General features: G+C 36.7%; 3 protein-coding genes across 4 annotated transcripts; 2 read left to right on the top strand and 1 right to left on the bottom strand.

Annotated features, from left to right (window-relative positions):
- The first annotated feature begins 282 nt into the window (after positions 1 to 282).
- L(3)02640 (porphobilinogen deaminase-like protein l(3)02640) lies at positions 283 to 4,575 on the top strand. Its single transcript, XM_076784922.1, has 6 exons — positions 283 to 745; positions 1,205 to 1,277; positions 1,468 to 1,651; positions 1,980 to 2,250; positions 2,581 to 2,897; positions 3,588 to 4,575. The coding sequence occupies exons 1-6, from the start codon at positions 692 to 694 to the stop codon at positions 3,760 to 3,762; spliced, it is 1,074 nt and encodes a 357-aa protein (XP_076641037.1). The 5' UTR covers positions 283 to 691; the 3' UTR covers positions 3,763 to 4,575.
- Positions 4,576 to 5,645: 1,070 nt separating this feature from the next.
- Positions 5,646 to 7,006, bottom strand: Tom20 (translocase of outer membrane 20). Its single transcript, XM_076784923.1, has 4 exons — positions 6,774 to 7,006; positions 6,153 to 6,244; positions 5,896 to 6,069; positions 5,646 to 5,824 (listed from the first exon to the last, which is right to left on the bottom strand). The coding sequence occupies exons 1-4, from the start codon at positions 6,898 to 6,900 to the stop codon at positions 5,780 to 5,782; spliced, it is 438 nt and encodes a 145-aa protein (XP_076641038.1). The 5' UTR covers positions 6,901 to 7,006; the 3' UTR covers positions 5,646 to 5,779.
- Positions 7,007 to 13,303: 6,297 nt separating this feature from the next.
- LOC143352424 (WD repeat and HMG-box DNA-binding protein 1) lies at positions 13,304 to 18,563 on the top strand. 2 transcript variants are annotated; one of them, XM_076784897.1, is made up of 14 exons: positions 13,304 to 13,574; positions 13,804 to 13,918; positions 14,046 to 14,197; positions 14,521 to 14,629; positions 14,699 to 14,941; positions 15,017 to 15,232; positions 15,302 to 15,586; positions 15,821 to 16,037; positions 16,120 to 16,344; positions 16,456 to 16,676; positions 16,916 to 17,158; positions 17,519 to 17,891; positions 17,952 to 18,185; positions 18,426 to 18,563. In XM_076784897.1, exons 1-14 carry the CDS (start codon positions 13,498 to 13,500, stop codon positions 18,530 to 18,532), a joined length of 2,817 nt encoding a protein of 938 aa, XP_076641012.1. In that variant the 5' UTR covers positions 13,304 to 13,497; the 3' UTR covers positions 18,533 to 18,563. The 2 variants fall into 2 exon arrangements, with proteins under 2 accessions (XP_076641012.1, XP_076641011.1); XM_076784896.1 differs by lacking the exon at positions 18,426 to 18,563 and having other exon boundaries at positions 13,305 to 13,574; positions 17,952 to 18,422.
- The last annotated feature ends 13 nt before the right edge of the window (positions 18,564 to 18,576 follow it).

Genomic DNA, 18,576 nt, shown 5'->3' with positions numbered 1-18,576 from the left:
TCTGGCAGCAATTAATTTTAAATTAATACATCGATCATACATTTTTTTGCGAACTTTTTAATAGATAGGTAATCTACTGAAATATTTGAATAGTAGTGTTATTAAATGCGAAATATATATTAAAATATATATTTTAAATATATTAAACTACGAAATATTAAAATTCAAGGGAACCGCCGAGTATAGTGAAGTCGACCTGCGCATTCAAGTATCTACTACATATACTTATCTGCAATTGACATCCGCCTATAGCGCCGCCAACACACGGTGCGCTGCAATATAGTTCAGTCATTCGCAGTCATTCGACAGTGGTCGCTTCGTAACTATTGGAGAGCATTTCATGACAAAAAATTCGCACGGGAAAATGTAGAGTCTTCCGTACCTGCAATTTCATTTAATTTCACGTTCTGCTGCAGTGTCAGTAACTGTGAAATAATCCTCCGATAGTCCTTGAAACATTCGTATACCCGATAATCCCGTTTCCCATCGATTGATCGTCGCGTGAACGTGCCCGAGGATAACATGCAAGTGAAATGAAAGTTGCCCGTGTGTCTTTGACCCAATTTAGTTCCTTGTGCCTTCAAGAAATGTACATTCCGAAATAGGATAAAATCCATTGCATAACGATAGCCGCGGATAATCGCATATTGTAAGTCAGTGCGTGAGTGGAATAGAAATTTAAATTGCCGTAATGACGAGCGCGGAGACACGTGACGTAATCCGTGTCGGATCTCGGAAAAGCGAGGTAAATTCCACAAATATCATTCTCGTTTTTAAAAAGGTGAAAGTCTGTTTCCTTTCCTGAGTCTGCGAGCTGCTTCTTTCGCAACGCGATCGTCCGGGATTTATACGCCCCTTGGAAAGATAAATAATAATATTGAATAGACAAACATACGATATTAATCTTGGAAGCGATCAACACTCAAAGAAAATATTTTCCTTGAACCCGTGAGAAAATATGGACTGTCTTCTTTCAAGTCCCTTTAACGAATAGGAAGCGACGTGTTATTTGTCAACGTTATAACGCATGATTTGTAGAATGTTTTAATTGACGTTTCTCCGTAATCTTAATTACTCAGCATTTTTTAATCTGGCAATCTGGGGTAGATACACGAATATTTTGCTGCCTATTCAATTATTGTATAACATTTTGAGGAAACAGTATCACAATTTTAATGACAATGTGCATGTTTAACTATTTCAGTTGGCATTAATTCAGACTAGGCATGTTATAGAATGTTTAAAAGAATATCACCCGAAGAAGGAGTTCGAAATAGGTATGTGAAAACTTTTTATATTGTTTTTATACTATATTTGTTCAATCCAGTGTCGCATACTATTTTTAAAATATCATGGTATTTAATTATTCTGTGTTATGAAAGTCACTTATAAAATGTATTTATGTGCTTACATAAGTAGTTTGTATACATATGCTGTTCATACTTACATGTACAAATAAATTTGTAGTTACAATGTCTACCAAAGGAGATAAGATCCTGGACAAATCTTTACCAAAAATTGGGGAGAAGTCATTGTTTACAGAGGAATTAGAGCTAGCTTTAGAAAATGGCCGCGTTGACTTTGTGGTACATTCATTAAAAGATTTACCTACATCTCTGCCAGAGGGAATGGCTCTTGGTGCAATATTAAAGTGAGTATTTAATTAAGAAAACTCTGATGCGGTCATTTTACATGCTACCCATGTCTGGATACTTCAAAACGTTGGTCTAAATATCTAAAATTTAAATTCGCATCAAAATTATCATGTTCATGAAAAAAACATGATACTGAAAGCAAAGTAGGCTTGTTGCTTGCGTAGTAACTCTTGAATTTATAACTACTCCCGGAAATGTAAGTCGACCTATGTTCCAGGAAAGAATATATGTTTTTAATATATTTTGTTTCTTTGTAATATGTTGCAATAATAAATTCTTAGTTATATATCTACGATTTGTTTCATAAAGAATAATTTATTACAGGCGTGAAGATCCACGCGATGCAGTTGTTATGTCTAAAAAATATAAAGATAAAACATTATCAACCTTGCCCGAAGGTTGTATAATTGGCACTAGTTCGTTACGTAGGTCAGCTCAGTTAGCTAGAAATATGCCACACTTAAAAGTAGAAAATATTCGTGGTAACTTAAATACTAGATTAAAAAAGCTGGATGATGAGAATGGACCCTATGCAGCTATTATTTTGGCAGCTGCTGGCTTGAAGAGAATGATTTGGGAAGACAGGATAAGTCAGGTAATTCTTAGTATAAAATATCTACCACTAATATTCTACCTATAGCATAATAACTACATTGCAGACTTACGATTAGACTTCTGATGTTTATGCAAAATCAGAATTGTCTGCTTTGATTGTAAGACACAAAATCTATATACACATTTATCTTGTTTCTTAATAATTATGGTCATATGAAAATAATACAACAAAATTTTTAAATGTTTCTTCTACTTTGCATTGGATGCACTCATTCTTATCATAAATGTATAAAACCTACTTATGATAAAAATAAGTTGGTGACATTGAATTGTTACAATCGATGAAGAAAATCATTCTAATATTTTTCAGCTATTGGAACCGGAGGATACACTATATGCTGTGGGTCAAGGTGCATTAGGAGTCGAATGTCGGGAATCGGATTTGAAATTACTGCCTCTTTTAGAACCTCTGTATGACGTGGAAACAACAATAAAATGTGTATGCGAACGTTCTTTCTTGAAAACATTAGGCGGTGGATGTTCCGCACCAGTCGCGGTATCTTCGAAATTGGAAGATAAAGAGCTTACTATTACCGGTGCAGTATGGTCTCTGGATGGACAAGAAGAAATCAAAGATACTTTGACAAGTACCCTTTATATACCCGATGACGACGGCAAACCTCCAAGGTGAATATTTTCGAATTCTATTTCATTAAGGGGATATTCTGGTTTTCGAGGCCGTTTTTGCACATTAGGCATTTATTTCAGAAAAACTATTGAACCTTTTACATTGGGATTTTGCACACTTATTCAATGGTATTTGAAGTACATGTATGATTTTTTAAAACCGACAATAATTAAAATTACATGAGTTATATATTTTCTTAGAGTATGTTTTGAAAAACATGGGGGTCGACAGTTGCCATGATTCCAGTCTTTCTACTGATTGAAAACAAAAAAAAATAAAGTTGTTTATTAATCAGTAGTTTTGGTCCGAACAAAAAAAAAATAAAAAGTCTTGATCAATTATAAAATAGCGACATTTTGAAGTCAACTAACCGATTTTAAAAATATTTTCGGTCTTTAGCCCCATAGAAAAGTAAGAAAATATTGACGGATTAAAAAATGTTTGGTTCGTGTTATAACAGGGTGTGCTGAAGATTATCTCAAGCTTTCAAGTCAACTAGTCCACTAACACTAGAACATAAGATATTGTGACAACCATTTCGAAAAAAGTTTCAAATGACTATAACTATGTTAATTTTACATTTTAAGGAAAATGCAAAAAACAAAAGATCTATTTTTTGAACTTGAAATCCAGAATCCCCTCTTAAACAACGATTTATTAACAGAATTTCGATTTGATTTCTTCTACAGGAAATGTCCGTATCGTGAACCGAAGCTGTACTGTAGCGTTACACCCGGTAAAGTAAGCAGTCTAAGCTTAATGGGTGCTGAACAACTAGGAAAAGATCTTGCAAAGTGCCTTATAAAGAAAAATGCTCTGCAAGTGATGGCTCAGGCGAGAAATGAAATTTTGAATACGAAATAGGATCGATAAATAGCGCTGTAAGAATTAGTTTTTCTTGATAATGAAAGGATATGTTGAATGTTAAACATTTACAGTAATTGATTTGATCCGGCATTCTAAGTCGCATTTGTAATTAAGACGGACACAATATGATTTCAATCAACGATCGTTGCACATTTCGGTAATTTATAATTGTTGTCATATTTATTGTTATCTTTATTAGCTCAGAATATTACTGCCATTTTGACAAATATGTTTTCCCAATACGATTTACTTCCGCTCTCTTTACCAAAGTGAACACACACTCATTCATGTATTTATTGTACATATAAGATACGCTGTACAGAATCTATTGATAGTAAATACGGTGTGAGCAAATGCTACACACTGCCATATTTTATTTTCGCAGTGGTGCAAAATTTGTTAATTGTGCAAAAGGATTTATAATGTATAATGTATTTTATAATTTTAATGAAACCATAAATATATAAGCAATAGTTGAAGCTGTTCCGTACAAATGCATTTGCAGCTTCATTTTTTTTCCTGATGCAAATGTCATTGTCAAGAAAACTAATCTTTTATAAGAATACGTAGTATTAACAATGAGATATATTTATAAAATATCATATACCAGAAAAGGAAATATATAAATTTGTTGAAAGTGGATTATATTACTGTGGAAATTATCAATACGTTGACGACTATTAAAAAGCATATTCTTTGTACAAAAAAAATATTGTGCATAGTCATAATCATTATTGTATATTAAGGGGAATTAATGGAAGTGAAACAATTGTATATTATATATTGACTAAAAAAACGCAAGAAATCAAAGGATTGTTTTTATTGAAACGATATCCAAAACCATTATGTTCCTTTGTTCAAAATGTGTTTAATCTTACAATACATTATTGTAAAAACAAAACAAGATCTTAAACCTTCATAACATTAAAATTTTATCCTATAAACAAACTAATTACATTACGCACGCACAAAAAATGTATACACAGTAGAGTATTTGTTATTGAACTGATTTTTTTTTTTTTATTAAATAACATTCAATTCGTTTCCACAAGATACAGATTTTAAGAAGAACGTCTTTGCTTGATAGAAACTATGATTCTTGCTTATTGCCCTTAGTTTTATAAGAATAGAATATTTTTTTATACAAAAAGTAATTATAAAGTGTTTAGTATGCTAGTGAGTACCATTGAAAATAATGTCACGTTATCTATGCTTAAGATGATACATCTATTACAAAGACATTAATTTCTTATTCATAAGGTAAAATAGACATTTGCATAAATTTGTGCAAATTCCTATAAAATATATTTATTTATAACAGTACTTTTGTAACTATCTGTAAATGCATCCAGAAAAAAAGTTCAAGACTTCAAGATCACATTTTACATGAATTCCTTATCAAAGGAGCAAACATCCTATGTAGTAAACGATCTGTAAGGTCTCCAGAAAATGAAATACATTGCTAACTTTCTAAAATTCAATTAAGTGTTATTCTCCTCAATTAGTTGTTCTATCTTTGCATTTTGGAAATTTGTGGAACCCTTAGTACGAGCAGTTTTTTTTGTAACAATTCAATGCAGTAGAGACATAAAGAAATTGTTGTGTAAATACAAATTCATCTACGTTCTAAGTGTACTATGGTATATATTTGGCTGCCATGTCAACTAAAACATTGATTTCATTTGGTATATTACGGTGGTAGTCATTGTGGCAGTCCAAATGTTTGAATGGCTAACATTATATGTAATTTTCGAATGAAGACATTATATTTTAACAAATTAATACAAAAGTTCTTTCCATTGGAAATTTATATGCGTATAAATATATCATATTTTTAATTGATATACAATCATCAAGGAGCATGGAAGTTCAATCAAGGAGAACGAGAGATATACATTTAACAGGATTGACCAAATCGAAACCACACAAATGTCTACGTTATCAAAAGAAGCATACACTTTCTACTAATTGTTAAATTTTATTTTGAAATACTCAACGCAATTTATATATTGTTTTATTCAACATCTTCCTCAGCCATTCCAGTTTGTGATACTAGTTTCTGTAACAATAAGTGAAATACCAAATATTCCTATCCTTTCCAAACCCTAAATACTGAGAAGAAATACATACCTGACCAACAGAAGGTAATCGTTGAAGTACAAGGTGGAAAACTTGTGGTGGCAGTGTCTTTTGAAGAACTTGCAACAATTGTGTCGGTTGTCCACAGATTGCGACTGCATTAGATAAATGTACAACTCCACCATCCACATCTCCGTACATAAGTTTCTCTTCTCCAAGCTGAATCTGTGACACGAAAACATTATAAATTAAGTACAATTACTTAATACATACTTCGAAATTATCGGTATTAAATATTTTATACTAACTTCTTGTATGAAAAATCTTTGTACACCTTCATGGTCTTTCATATCAGGAAGTCTTGAATTAGCTTTTTGAGCCTGCTTTCTAATCTTTCTTCCTGTAAATAGAAAACAATAACATTAATCTTCTCGTAGAAACCAAAGAAGAAGGGACAATGAGTGCGAGAAGAGAGAATAGTAAATAAGGATAGAAAAGAGTAATATAAATGCAAATAGAGATAGTTAGATATGCAAGTAATGTACAGAGGAAATATAGAAAAGTATGGAAGTAGTAAATAGCGAAACGTGTGAAAGTTGGTACAGGGGAAAGAGAGAATGAGAAGAGAAAGTGGAGTGAGAAAACAGTAATAAATAATACTAATAAAATAAACATTAATCTTCTCGTACATAAATAAATAAACTATACTTTAATATAATAACATCTAAATTTTGGAGTATTAACTACATATTTGAAATAAAAAATTTGGTTAAACAAAAACATAATATTCTGAGAGAAATCGATCGACTCGTACTGACAATCACACTCCTAAATACACGGTCACTGTCTTCGAACGAAATTAACATTCACAAACATGCACATGGCTCAAAAGCGTTTCTAACGATTGAGAAGATGATTCCTTGACTTACGTTCACGCAATTTCTTTTTGAAATCTGGATCACTGCGACGCTTTTGGTCGAAATAAAAGCAATATCCAACAAATAGTCCTGCTATGCCAACAGCAATACCCATTGCAGCCTTCGAAATCATCGTCATTCTAATATATAAATTTAAATCTTATAATGATGAAATTTACAAACTCCACATTGCACCTTCGGCCACCCTAGAAAAGGCTGCGTCTGCTATCAAACGCACAGAACTGAGTAACAGAAGCAGAATTTGATCATGTGCTCCAGAACGATGCCATAATACTGGGAAATTCCCTAGATCGATGACTCGTTTCATCGACAAAAAAATTTTATATTGTTATTGTACTCAAATTTATACGAGTGTTTTCTTTATGAGACGTTCTGTCAATACAGTGTTACATTTTTATATATTGTTTCATCGATTTATTTGGCTACATAAATACATGTATTTATTATAGTATGAAGGTAGCTTCAAAATTCCCTATACAAGAACGCATGCGCACACCGGCGATATCCTACGGTAATGTTAGAAAGGATAAGAGAGTGTTCACGCCCGGGGTTTTTCTGCCTCCGGTATAGTGCTGTCCCTACACTAAACCACAGACGAGGTACAGGAGTAGACCAATCACCCAATGTACTTTTTTGTCCCACGTCCGCGGGGCTTTAGTATATGGCCTAAGGTTCTCGTGAATCTAGTTGCAACATTTATCGTTCGTCAGCGTAGAGGGCGTAAGAAATCTAGTTGTTGTTAACGATGTCGGTATTTCAGATCGTGAGACCACAGACGAGGTATAGGAGTAGACCAATCACCATATGGGGTTTCGTGTCTCACGATCTGAAATACCGACATCGTTAACAACAACTACATTTCTTACGCCCTCTACGCTGACGAACGACAAATGTTGCAACTAGATCCACGAGAAGCTTAGACCATATACCTATAATAAATGGAAGGACCTCCGATCGAAGGAATACCAATTTTAGGCAAAAAATATCAATTTTAAGAAAAGGAACTTTTGAAAAGTTCCGAAGCAAATTTCAATTAGAAATCCAGGAAAAAAGATGACGATGAAAAACTGTGTTTTTCGGTTAGTAATTCAAAGGAGCTTACCAAGAAGCTGAAGGTGGACCAGGGGAAAACAAGAAAAGCATTGAAGGCCCACCTTGGCTCATCCCGAGCTAGCCTAAAGTAAATTCTGACACAATTCAATTGAATACACAAGTTTTTATAATTAGTAAGTCTTAAATTCTATTATCGGAAATTATAAATAAGCAGCTATTAGCTCGATATTATTCTTTATTTGTAAGATACTAAAAGTTCTTACGAATAGAGAATAATACCGATTGCCCGGGTCTCACCACGAGGAGGTTGCTGCACGAGAGACCCGAAAGGAAGCCAGAAGGAATTCAATACGCTTCCTTCTGACTCCCTTTCTTACAACGACGCTTTCGAGTCTTACAAACTACATTTCGCAGCGTATGTCGAGTAATTATTGCGGAGAAAAAGGTGCGAGTCGGAGAAGAAGTCTCCGATTCACGGGAGATGAAAAACGAATCAGGCAGAAGGCTCTGATTCTTTCAAAGAGAGAAACAAAACCGAACCAGAGCAGAAGGCTCTGGATCGAGGGTGACGCGACGCGTACAATGCTTGCAAGCTATCTGCCGACCAGTACGGTATCCGACGCTTCCTCACAGAGAACGACGGCCAGGGACGCCTCCACCGTACGGTAGAACTACCTTCCCCAACTACCCGCCACGAGCAACGCTGGCGCAACAAGGCGACGAAGAGACTTACGGACGAAGGATCCCCTGCTCCCGGCGCGAGCCACGCCAGCGTTGACATGACTTAGGCAGACATTTTACGAAAGAAGGGTTCTACCTGGCGAGTACTGCTCCCTGACCATCATTCTCTGTGCATCCACGCCGAATATCGCAACTGGACCGGTTCAACACTTGCAAGCAAGGTCCGACACAGCCTTCTGCTGTGTCGGAGTTGACAATCGAGTCGAGCAAAGTCAAGTTAGGGCAATAGTTACTCGACATATTTACAACGACGATCTTAAGCATTAAACTAATTCTAGCTTACAATTATTACGATGTCTTCGTCGATGCGTTGTTTGATGTAGTCTCTTCGTTCGACGACCAAGATGCTCAGCTGTTGGATTTTAGCTGAAACAGACTAACAATAATTAGTCACGATGTTGTTGACGTCTTCGTTCGTGGTCGATGTTGTTGACGTCTTTGGACGATGGGTTGTCCTCCGTCGATGACAAAGATGATGACCTGTCGTACTCCAGCTGAAGCAGACAAATCATAATTAGTCATAATTCCGTAGAGGTACAAAAATAGAAGGAAACGATGAAAAGAAGACGAAACGTTGATATGAAAAAACGACGAAATACAACTCTAAACCTCGTACACGAGTACGGCCTACCTAACACGCACAAGAGTGCGAATCTAACCAGCTCACGAGAGCCAACCTAACACCAGCTCACGAGAGCCAAGCTAACCCCGTACACGAGTACGGCCTACCTAATATGCACAAGAGTGCGAATCTAACCGGCTCACGAGAGCCAACCTAAGACCAGCTCACGAGAGCCAAGCTAACCCCGTACACGAGTACGGCCTACCTAACATGCACAAGAGTGCAAATCTAACCGGCTCACGAGAGCCAAATTAACCCCGTACACAAGTACGGCCTAACCGACAAGAAACTAAGAAGAGTAGATGAAGTCAGAACTTCAATCTACTGAGGTGGCGCTTCGGGTCGCCCCGGGTTCGCCAATACCCGTACTCACCCACAGCAGTGAGCCCCTGAGGGACCTCCGTTCGGAGGAATACCAATTTAAAACCAGATATATAAATTTTAGAATAAGAACTTTTGAAAGTTCAGTAATAAATTTCAATTGGAAAGATGAACAATTCCAATCGAAAATAAATCAAACGAAATTGGGACGCAACGACGTAAAGGCTAGGGTCATAGCAATTTTAAGAAACGGAACTTTTAAAAAGTTCAGAAGAAAATTTCAATTAGAAATCCAGAAAAAATGTACGATGTTTATTGAATGAAAAAGTATTCCGAAACAAGAAGTGTGTGTTTCGATTAATAATTAAAAGGAGCTGCGATAAGGCGTAGGTGGGCCAAGGGTAAACAAGGAGATCGCGAAGGAAAGCAGGAAGGACCCTTGGCCCACCCCATGCAAGTTTAAAATAAATTCAGATACAATTCAATTAAATACACAAGTTTTTATTATCAGTACGACTTAAATTTTATTTCACAATGTCATCGCAAATTACAAATGAGCAGCTATTAGCTCGATATTATTCTCTATTTGTAAGATAAGAGAAGATCTAACAAATAGAGAATATTACCGATTGCCCGGGTCTCACCACGAGGAGGTTGCTGCACGAGAGACCCGAAAGGAAGCCAGAAGGAATTCAATACGCTTCCTTCTGACTCCCTTTCTTACAACGACGCTTTCGAGTCTTACAAACTACATTTCGCAGCGTATGTCGAGTAATTATTGCGGAGAAAAAGGTGCGAGTCGGAGAAGAAGTCTCCGATTCACGGGAGATGAAAAACGAATCAGGCAGAAGGCTCTGATTCTTTCAAAGAGAGAAACAAAACCGAACCAGAGCAGAAGGCTCTGGATCGAGGGTGACGCGACGCGTACAATGCTTGCAAGCTATCTGCCGACCAGTACGGTATCCGACGCTTCCTCACAGAGAACGACGGCCAGGGACGCCTCCACCGTACGGTAGAACTACCTTCCCCAACTACCCGCCACGAGCAACGCTGGCGCAACAAGGCGACGAAGAGACTTACGGACGAAGGATCCCCTGCTCCCGGCGCGAGCCACGCCAGCGTTGACATGACTTAGGCAGACATTTTACGAAAGAAGGGTTCTACCTGGCGAGTACTGCTCCCTGACCATCATTCTCTGTGCATCCACGCCGAATATCGCAACTGGACCGGTTCAACACTTGCAAGCAAGGTCCGACACAGCCTTCTGCTGTGTCGGAGTTGACAATCGAGTCGAGCAAAGTCAAGTTAGGGCAATAATTACTCGACATATATACAATACTAACAAACGAGCTTAATAACTAACGCATGAACTTAAGTCGAGCAATTATTGTGAGCAAAAAAAAAGAACTAAGTCTAACAAGTCTCTGAATAATGACAGAGAAAATAAAAATGGAGCACAAGGCTCAGATTTACGAAAAAAAAAAATGAAAGTAGCGAACCAGAGCAGAAGGCTCTGGTTCGAGGGTGACGCTACCAACTGCAAATCAACAAGCGAAAATAACAAAGTGATTCTAACACAATAATTGCTCGAGAACTAATACGAACTTATAAATAATGTGATGTCTTCTTACTATTGCTTGTCTTCGTGCGACGATGATCTTGCTGAACTGTTGTGATTTAACTGAAACAGTCTAATAATAATTAGACACAAAATAAAGGAACACCGAAGTAATCAATGAAGAAACGATGACCCCGTACACGAGTACGGCCTACCTACCACGCACAAGAGTGCGAATCTAACCGGCTCACGAGAGCCTACCTAAGACCAGCTCACGAGAGCCAAACTAACCCCGCACACGAGTGCGGCCTACCTAACATGCACAAGAGTGCGAAATCTAACCAGCTCACGGGAGCCAACCTAAGACCAGCTCACGAGAGCCAAACTAACCCCGTACACGAGTACGGCCTACCTAATATGCACATGAGTGCGAATCTAACCGGCTCAAGAGAGCGAAACTAACCCCGTACACAAGTACGGCCTAACCGACAAGGAACCAAGAAGAGTAGATGAAGTCAGAACTTCAATCTACTGAGGTGGCGCTTCGGGTCGCCCCGGGTTCGCCAATACCCGTACTCACCCACAGCAGTGAGCCCCTGAGGGACCTCCGTTCGGAGGAATATCAATTTTAAATCAGATAAATAAATTTTAAAAGAGGAACTTTTGAAAGTCCAGAAATAATGTTTAATTGGAAAGTTGAACAATTTTAATCAAGAATAAATATAGGGAAATTAAAATGCAACAACCTACAAGCTTGGGTCGCCCCGGGTTCGCTAATACCCGTACTCACCCACGGTCCGGCCCGTGAGTGAGTCCCTGAGGGACCTCCGATCGGAGGAATACCAATTTTATGTCAAAAATATAATATAATATAATAAAATTTCAAAATACCAATTTTATGTCAAAAATATAATATAATATAATTTCATGAAAAGAAACTTGTGAAAAATTCCGAAGCAAATTCGAATTAAAAATACAGAAATAATAATTGACGGCGTTCGTTGAATCAACACGTATTCCAAAACAGAAAATGTATATTTGTGTTGTTACTTACCAGCTGCTGAAAGTTGACCAAGGTGAGCGGAGACGGCTTCCAGGAACCGCGGGCCGACCGCGAGCCAGCTTAAGGCGGACCAGGGTTGACCAGTGATGTCCACTGCAGCTCTGGAGAATCCCTGGTCCACTCGAGGGTAGGCCAGGGTGGTCAGGGTGGGCCAGGGCAGCTCTGGAGAACCTCTGGTCAACTCCAAGGTCCTTCGTCCTTCTGGTCCCGGAGCCCTCCCGCTCCCTCCTGAGTGCGCACCTCGACTGACGGACTGAGCGCGGCCGCCGAGATCAGGTGCGCGGTGCGTGGTGCGCAACTCCCCCACCCCAAACTAACTTCGCTAGATTTCAATCGCCGCGATAGTACTTATTGGTAAATTTGTTATTTCTGGCTGGTTAATGTTTATAACAATTTCTTTTGGTAATGGTATCAACAAGCAATCCCTTGACCATCTTGCCATCTAATTTTTTAGTAAAAATACATAATAGAACTCGAGATACAGAATAACTTTTAATCCATGAATATTTGCACGCATTAATTTATCGAACACAATTCACTGGTAAATTGATTATTTCTAGCTGGTAAATGTTTATAACAATTCTTTTTGCCAACTATGTAGACAAGCACTCCCTTGACCATCTTGGAATCTAATTTTTTAGCAAAAGTAATTGATAGAACTCATGATACAGAATAACTTCTGAACCATGAATATTTGCACCCATTAAATTATCGAACGCAATAGACTGATCAATTTCTTATTTCTGGTTGTGTAATGTTTACAACAACTTCTTTTTTCCAATGATGTCGACAAGCACTCCTTTGACCATGTAGACATCTAATTTCTTAGAAAAGGTAGGTAATAGAATTCAAGGTACAGAATAACTTTTAAACCATGAACATTCTCACGGTATTTTATGTCCTGCGACACAAAACAGCATAAGATGAGATGACTGAACTGGCCTATTCCTACATCTCGTCTGTAATATTAGTTCCACAATATTAGTTCCAACCGATACGGTAGGATGTGACAAAAATATGGTAATGGGGCTCTAGAGCGCCGCGGACGTGAGACAGAAAAATATAGTGGGTGATTGGTCTACTTCTATACCTCGTCTGTGGTGAGACACGAAACCCCATATGGTAATTGGTCTTCTCCTATACCTCGTCTGTGATAAAGGTTCTGACAGAAGTTTCGCTTCTGTTATTCTTTGTAGTTATAGACAACATGTTTGATCGAATCAGTGATCGAGAATGCGCGCCAAAGTATGTGTACAAACACGTACGGCCGCGGTACAAAGGATTGCGAAGGATCGCGAGTTCGTAATGAGGGATCCAGGAAATTGTTGAAGAAGAACTTGTACAAATATATTAAAAAATGCCACTAATAAAGAAACCTATGCGTTATGCACATCCAGAAGGACACACGGATGTTTGTTATTTTACCGGTGAAAAGTAAGAAACATTTAAAACACATTGTTAACGACTGTTGTGCACGAATGTGATCTATAATAAACAATAGAATTCGTTCAAACATTGTTCTAATCAAAGTCAAGCTCTTTTCATTTACTCTTTTTCTTTTTGAAATAGAAAAGAATTTTTAAGAAGTTTAACGTGTGTGTATAAAAGATCGAAACTTGCGCGTTCGAATAAAAAAATACTGTAAATACATTTTGTGATCTAGGAAAGGCCTCGTTACTTGTGGCTCCGATGGAGATGTACGATCCTGGTTAAATTTAATGGACGATGACCCGGCTGCAAGTTGTGTTTCAGAACAAGCTATATCAGTAATATCAAAGGTACAGAAAAAATATATAAATAATACTAATCACAATGTACATTGCACATGTTATTGAAATTTATATTTTAGAGTATATATTATTAATATTGTTAATTACTACTGTTCATAATTTTCTTTTGTTTTAGAATGGAAAAATATTTGTTGGTAATGATAATAACACAGTTCAAATACTGAATTATCCTGACCTTGAAAAGGAAGGAATAGTTACCAGATTTTCAGCACCTGTATCAGCATTAGCAACAACGAAAAACAGTAATATTATAGTATCAGGATCATGGTATGTAGTACATATGTATCTTTTGTATTTTTACAGCAATATATTAACACATGTGATTATCCCATAATTTTTGAAAGTCAATGGTCCATGGCTAAGAATTTTTTAATAGCTCTTTCAACAGCGATAGTAATTTTAATCGCGAATCCCCAGCTCTCCTCCAATAATGTAATCTAATAATTTTATTTGGGATTACAATATAAAAGAGGATCCAAGCTTCTTTTTTGTACAGCACAATTATTGAAAAGTGAATCGATAAGTTTCTGGTAGATAAAGTGTTAACATGTAAGATCTATGAAATATTTTATGTACAATTTAAATTATAGTGACATGAGGATACATGTTACGGACATCAATACATCGGATAACACAGAGCTCTTTGGTCACGAAGCACCAATATTAGGTTTATCATTGGATCCTAAGGAAGAGTTTGTGGTTAAGTATATTTTATAATTAACTTTTTAATGAAACAACAGCAGTTGATTAATATAATTTTATATTTAGGCGTCGTCAAGTGCAGATGGATCGATAAGAGTATGGAACATTAAAGAGAAACGTGTTGCCAATGTTTGGAACAACATTGTACCCAAATGTAATTCATTTTTTATAGCGAAAGCATATTGTACTCCCTCCTTTCAATCTACAGATGGAAGTTGTCTTGCATATCCACATATGAAAGATGTAGTTGTAGTAGAAAGAGCTTCTTGGAAAGAGTTGTTTCATTTAAAATGTATTAATATAAAAAGTGTAAGTTGTTCATTTGAATTTCCTATTTAAAGAAGCCTGTATAGCATCTTCTAATGTTTATTGTTCATAATATAGGAAATTAGTATCTGTAAATATTCTGAATGTGGTATGTACATTGCTGCGAGCACTGTAAACGGTGAGATAATTGTTTGGAATGCAAAAACGAAAGGTTTAATTGGGTATATTGAGCATCAGCAGAATACTAAAATCACGTCACTGGCTTGGAATTTCGATGGATCAGATGAAATTGCGTTTTGTGATCATTTAGGCCAATTAGGATGCCTCGATGTGGTACGTATATTGACACGTGTAATTCACAGCTTCAGAAATAATTTTGGTCTTTTTTTTTTATTTATGCAGATATTTTCTGAGAAACCTAATGGCAATGAAGAAGCGGTAGAAACGAATGGGGATATAAGAGAGGATGATCTTGGTTTACCGGATGAGGAAGACGATGACGGAGAAAATGTTATATCTTTAGAAAAAATTAAAGCGTCTGTGAACCTTGAAGACGATCAGAAGAGCCATTCTGATGCAGAATCTGTGAAACAACGAATACAAGAAAATATTTTCGGACCGGAAATTAATTTACAACCACCGTTTCAACCTGGTTCATCCCCGGCTCATTTATTATCTCGTTTCATGGTAGCGAATGTTCAAATATTAATTTACATCAACACATTATTTACCGGCGATTATTTCTTAACTTTTTAAAGTTCATGGTCCATGGCTAAGGGTTTTTTAATAGTTCCTTCAACAGTAATAGCAATTTCAACCATGAACCTACAATTCACGACGTAATCTAATAGTTTTTCTTAGGATTATTATATTATATTGATACAGTGCGATTATTATTTACTATGTATGAATGTTTAATAGGTTTGGAACGATACTGGCATGGTGAGATGTTTTACTGGCGAAGATGGGGATGAGTCTAGTATCGAAGTTGAATTTCATGATGCTACAATTCATCGTAGCATGCACATCAATAATTATTTAAGACATACTATAGCAGCTTTATCGCCACACGCACTCGTATTGAATTGTCCCTCGAGTAGTGATACGCCAAGTAAACTCGTTGTGATAGCGTTACAGGGTTAGTATTATATTTTAAATATAAAAAAGCAACTATTATAATTTAGTAACTTTAATTAAACCTTATTACAATTTAAAAACAGGTTGGGGTTCTGGGAACAAAGAATGGTTCATGGATTTCCCAGATGATGAAGAAGGACATTGTGTTGCCGCTGGCGATACGTTCGTTGCACTAGCAACATCGAAAAGGAATTTAAGGCTTTTTACAGTCGGAGGCACGCAACGTGAAATCATATCTTTACCGGGTCCTGTGGTCGCAATGAATGGGTTTAGAAATGCTCTAGTAATTGCTTATCATAATGGAATAGGTATACTATTGATTATCTATTAATCTCTTTCTTGTATTAATCGGGCACAAATTTCTGCACTGATCTAATACTATCAAATAATTTTGTAATATAATAGAAATATTGCAACAGGTGCATCCGGTGATCAAAATATGAATCTACTATGGATTCAAATTCGTGGCCTAACTTTATACAGTCGAAGATTGTCTCTTCCACTGTCTCCTTCGTCAGAACTTATGTGGATAGGACTGTCCGACCTTGGATCTCCTGCCATCATGGATGCTGATGATGTCGTTAGAGTATACAACAAGAAATCGTCTCTTTGGAAAGTTGCTAGCGACTTGAGTGGACAAGTAAGAACATGCATCATTATTAGATTGCAGATTTTATGCATTTATTGCTAAAAATGAATGAGCAGGAAACAGAACTGTAAAGATATTAAAAAAATTTAAGAATATTTTTACTTTCTTTTCGACTTACTAAGATTATTGAAAAAAGAAATATATTTTTATTCGACTTCCATTTCTTCTTATCTGATCGTCATAAACGTCTGTACATATTACTGAGTATTTAACTAGTCTAATTTCAACAGTCTAAGGGCAAAGCAGATCACTATTTCATCATTGGAATCAGCGAGCAGCAGAGCATTGCTCGTTGTGTTTTATGCAAAGGAAGTCATTATCCGCCAACTACACCTCGTCCTGTAATAACTGAAGTATCTTTACTTCCGCCGGTATGCGAATTCGGAAGCGAAAAGTCGGAGAAAGAATTGAAACTGTGGAAATTGGGTAGCAATCCTGCAGATGAGAACGAAACAGTGCTGGCTCTGTTTGCGGTACACATAAATTAAATATTTAATCCTTTGCACTCGAGTGGCGACTCTAAGGTGCTACTAAAAATTGCTTTGTTATTAGTTAAAACAATTTTTAAGTGTTATATGTAGACTGCGGATTTTATGCATTCTAGAGTAGGTACCATTTAAAACGAAAGAAAAATTAAATTAATCGAAGAATATCGATATTTCCAACTTTTTAAAATCATTAATGGAAGAATGAAATGCCTATTTGGCTCTTGCAATTAATGCACAGCATTTTTATTTTGCATAAAGATCCGCAGTCTAGTTATAAGTTCGAGTGCAAAGGGCCAGGTATCAATAATTAACAGATATTTGCACTAATCACTTCTATTCGATCAGCTTGCTTGCAGAAGTAATTTGGAATACCGAGCAGTGGAACTATGCGAACAAATCGCTTCCGGGAAAGTCATAGAATTGGCAATCAAGTATGCGAGAAGAATGAGCAAAATGGCTTTGTCGAATAAACTAGAGTCTATCGCCGATGTAAAGGAAGAAGAAAAAGAAAGAGAACAGGAGGTCACTCAAGATAACGATATAGAGGAAAGCAAAAGCGACGATGAAGTCCAAAATGATGAGGTTGAGGAATCTACGATTTCGTTGGATATTCAAAAGAAACCGGACGTAGAAATCAAACCTTTGTCCATGAGCGGAGCGCTGTCGATGAAGAGGAATAATCCATTTTTGAAAAGTGGAAACTCGCCTTCGAATAAAGGTACTGTGCTTTTAATACTTCGATTATTTTTCGTAGCATTCAATCAATTTTAACTTGCAGGTCTAGCTGGATTAGAAATCACTCCAGAAAAGCCACAAAAGTTGTTGGCACCCATCCCTACGAAATCAAAAACGAAGGAGACGAAGGATGGCCCGAAAAAGGAAACGTTTATCGGTTGGTACGCCAAGAACAAGAAAAGTTTGCAACAAGAATTTCCCGAATTGAGTCCTGCCGATTTAACGAAACAGGCGTTGGCAAGATACAAGGAAAAGGATGCGACACCACAAAAGCAAGGTACCACAGAACCCGCAGAATCCAAGAAAAGGAAGTTGAGTCCCGATGGTGAACAAAACAAACCGAAAAGATCTTCCAGTACAGTTCTTAGCTCATTCGCTTTCGGCTGATGATCGCTACCTTAAAAAATAGAAAATGCTTTTAAATTTTTATTTTATGTAACTAAGATTATTTATTATTTTGCGCAACTTCGGTTGCTTTTACTACGTTATACAAATAAACAATACTGTCTTTTAACAGGGGTGTTTACTCGTATTTATAATTTAATGGTGTGTCCTATTGTAAGGATTACGTTGAAACATTTGTGGAAAATGTGGATCGTGTTAACAATAATGTGTGATCGTTAAAGGGATCGATAAAGTAGATATTGTTTTGAGTATTGTATTTTCCA

This window comes from Halictus rubicundus, chromosome 3 (genome assembly GCF_050948215.1).
Source record: "Halictus rubicundus isolate RS-2024b chromosome 3, iyHalRubi1_principal, whole genome shotgun sequence".
In the NCBI taxonomy this organism is placed as follows: Eukaryota; Metazoa; Arthropoda; class Insecta; order Hymenoptera; family Halictidae; genus Halictus; species Halictus rubicundus.
Note: the sequence above shows the minus strand (reverse complement) of the source record. Positions and strands in the feature narration are given on the sequence as shown.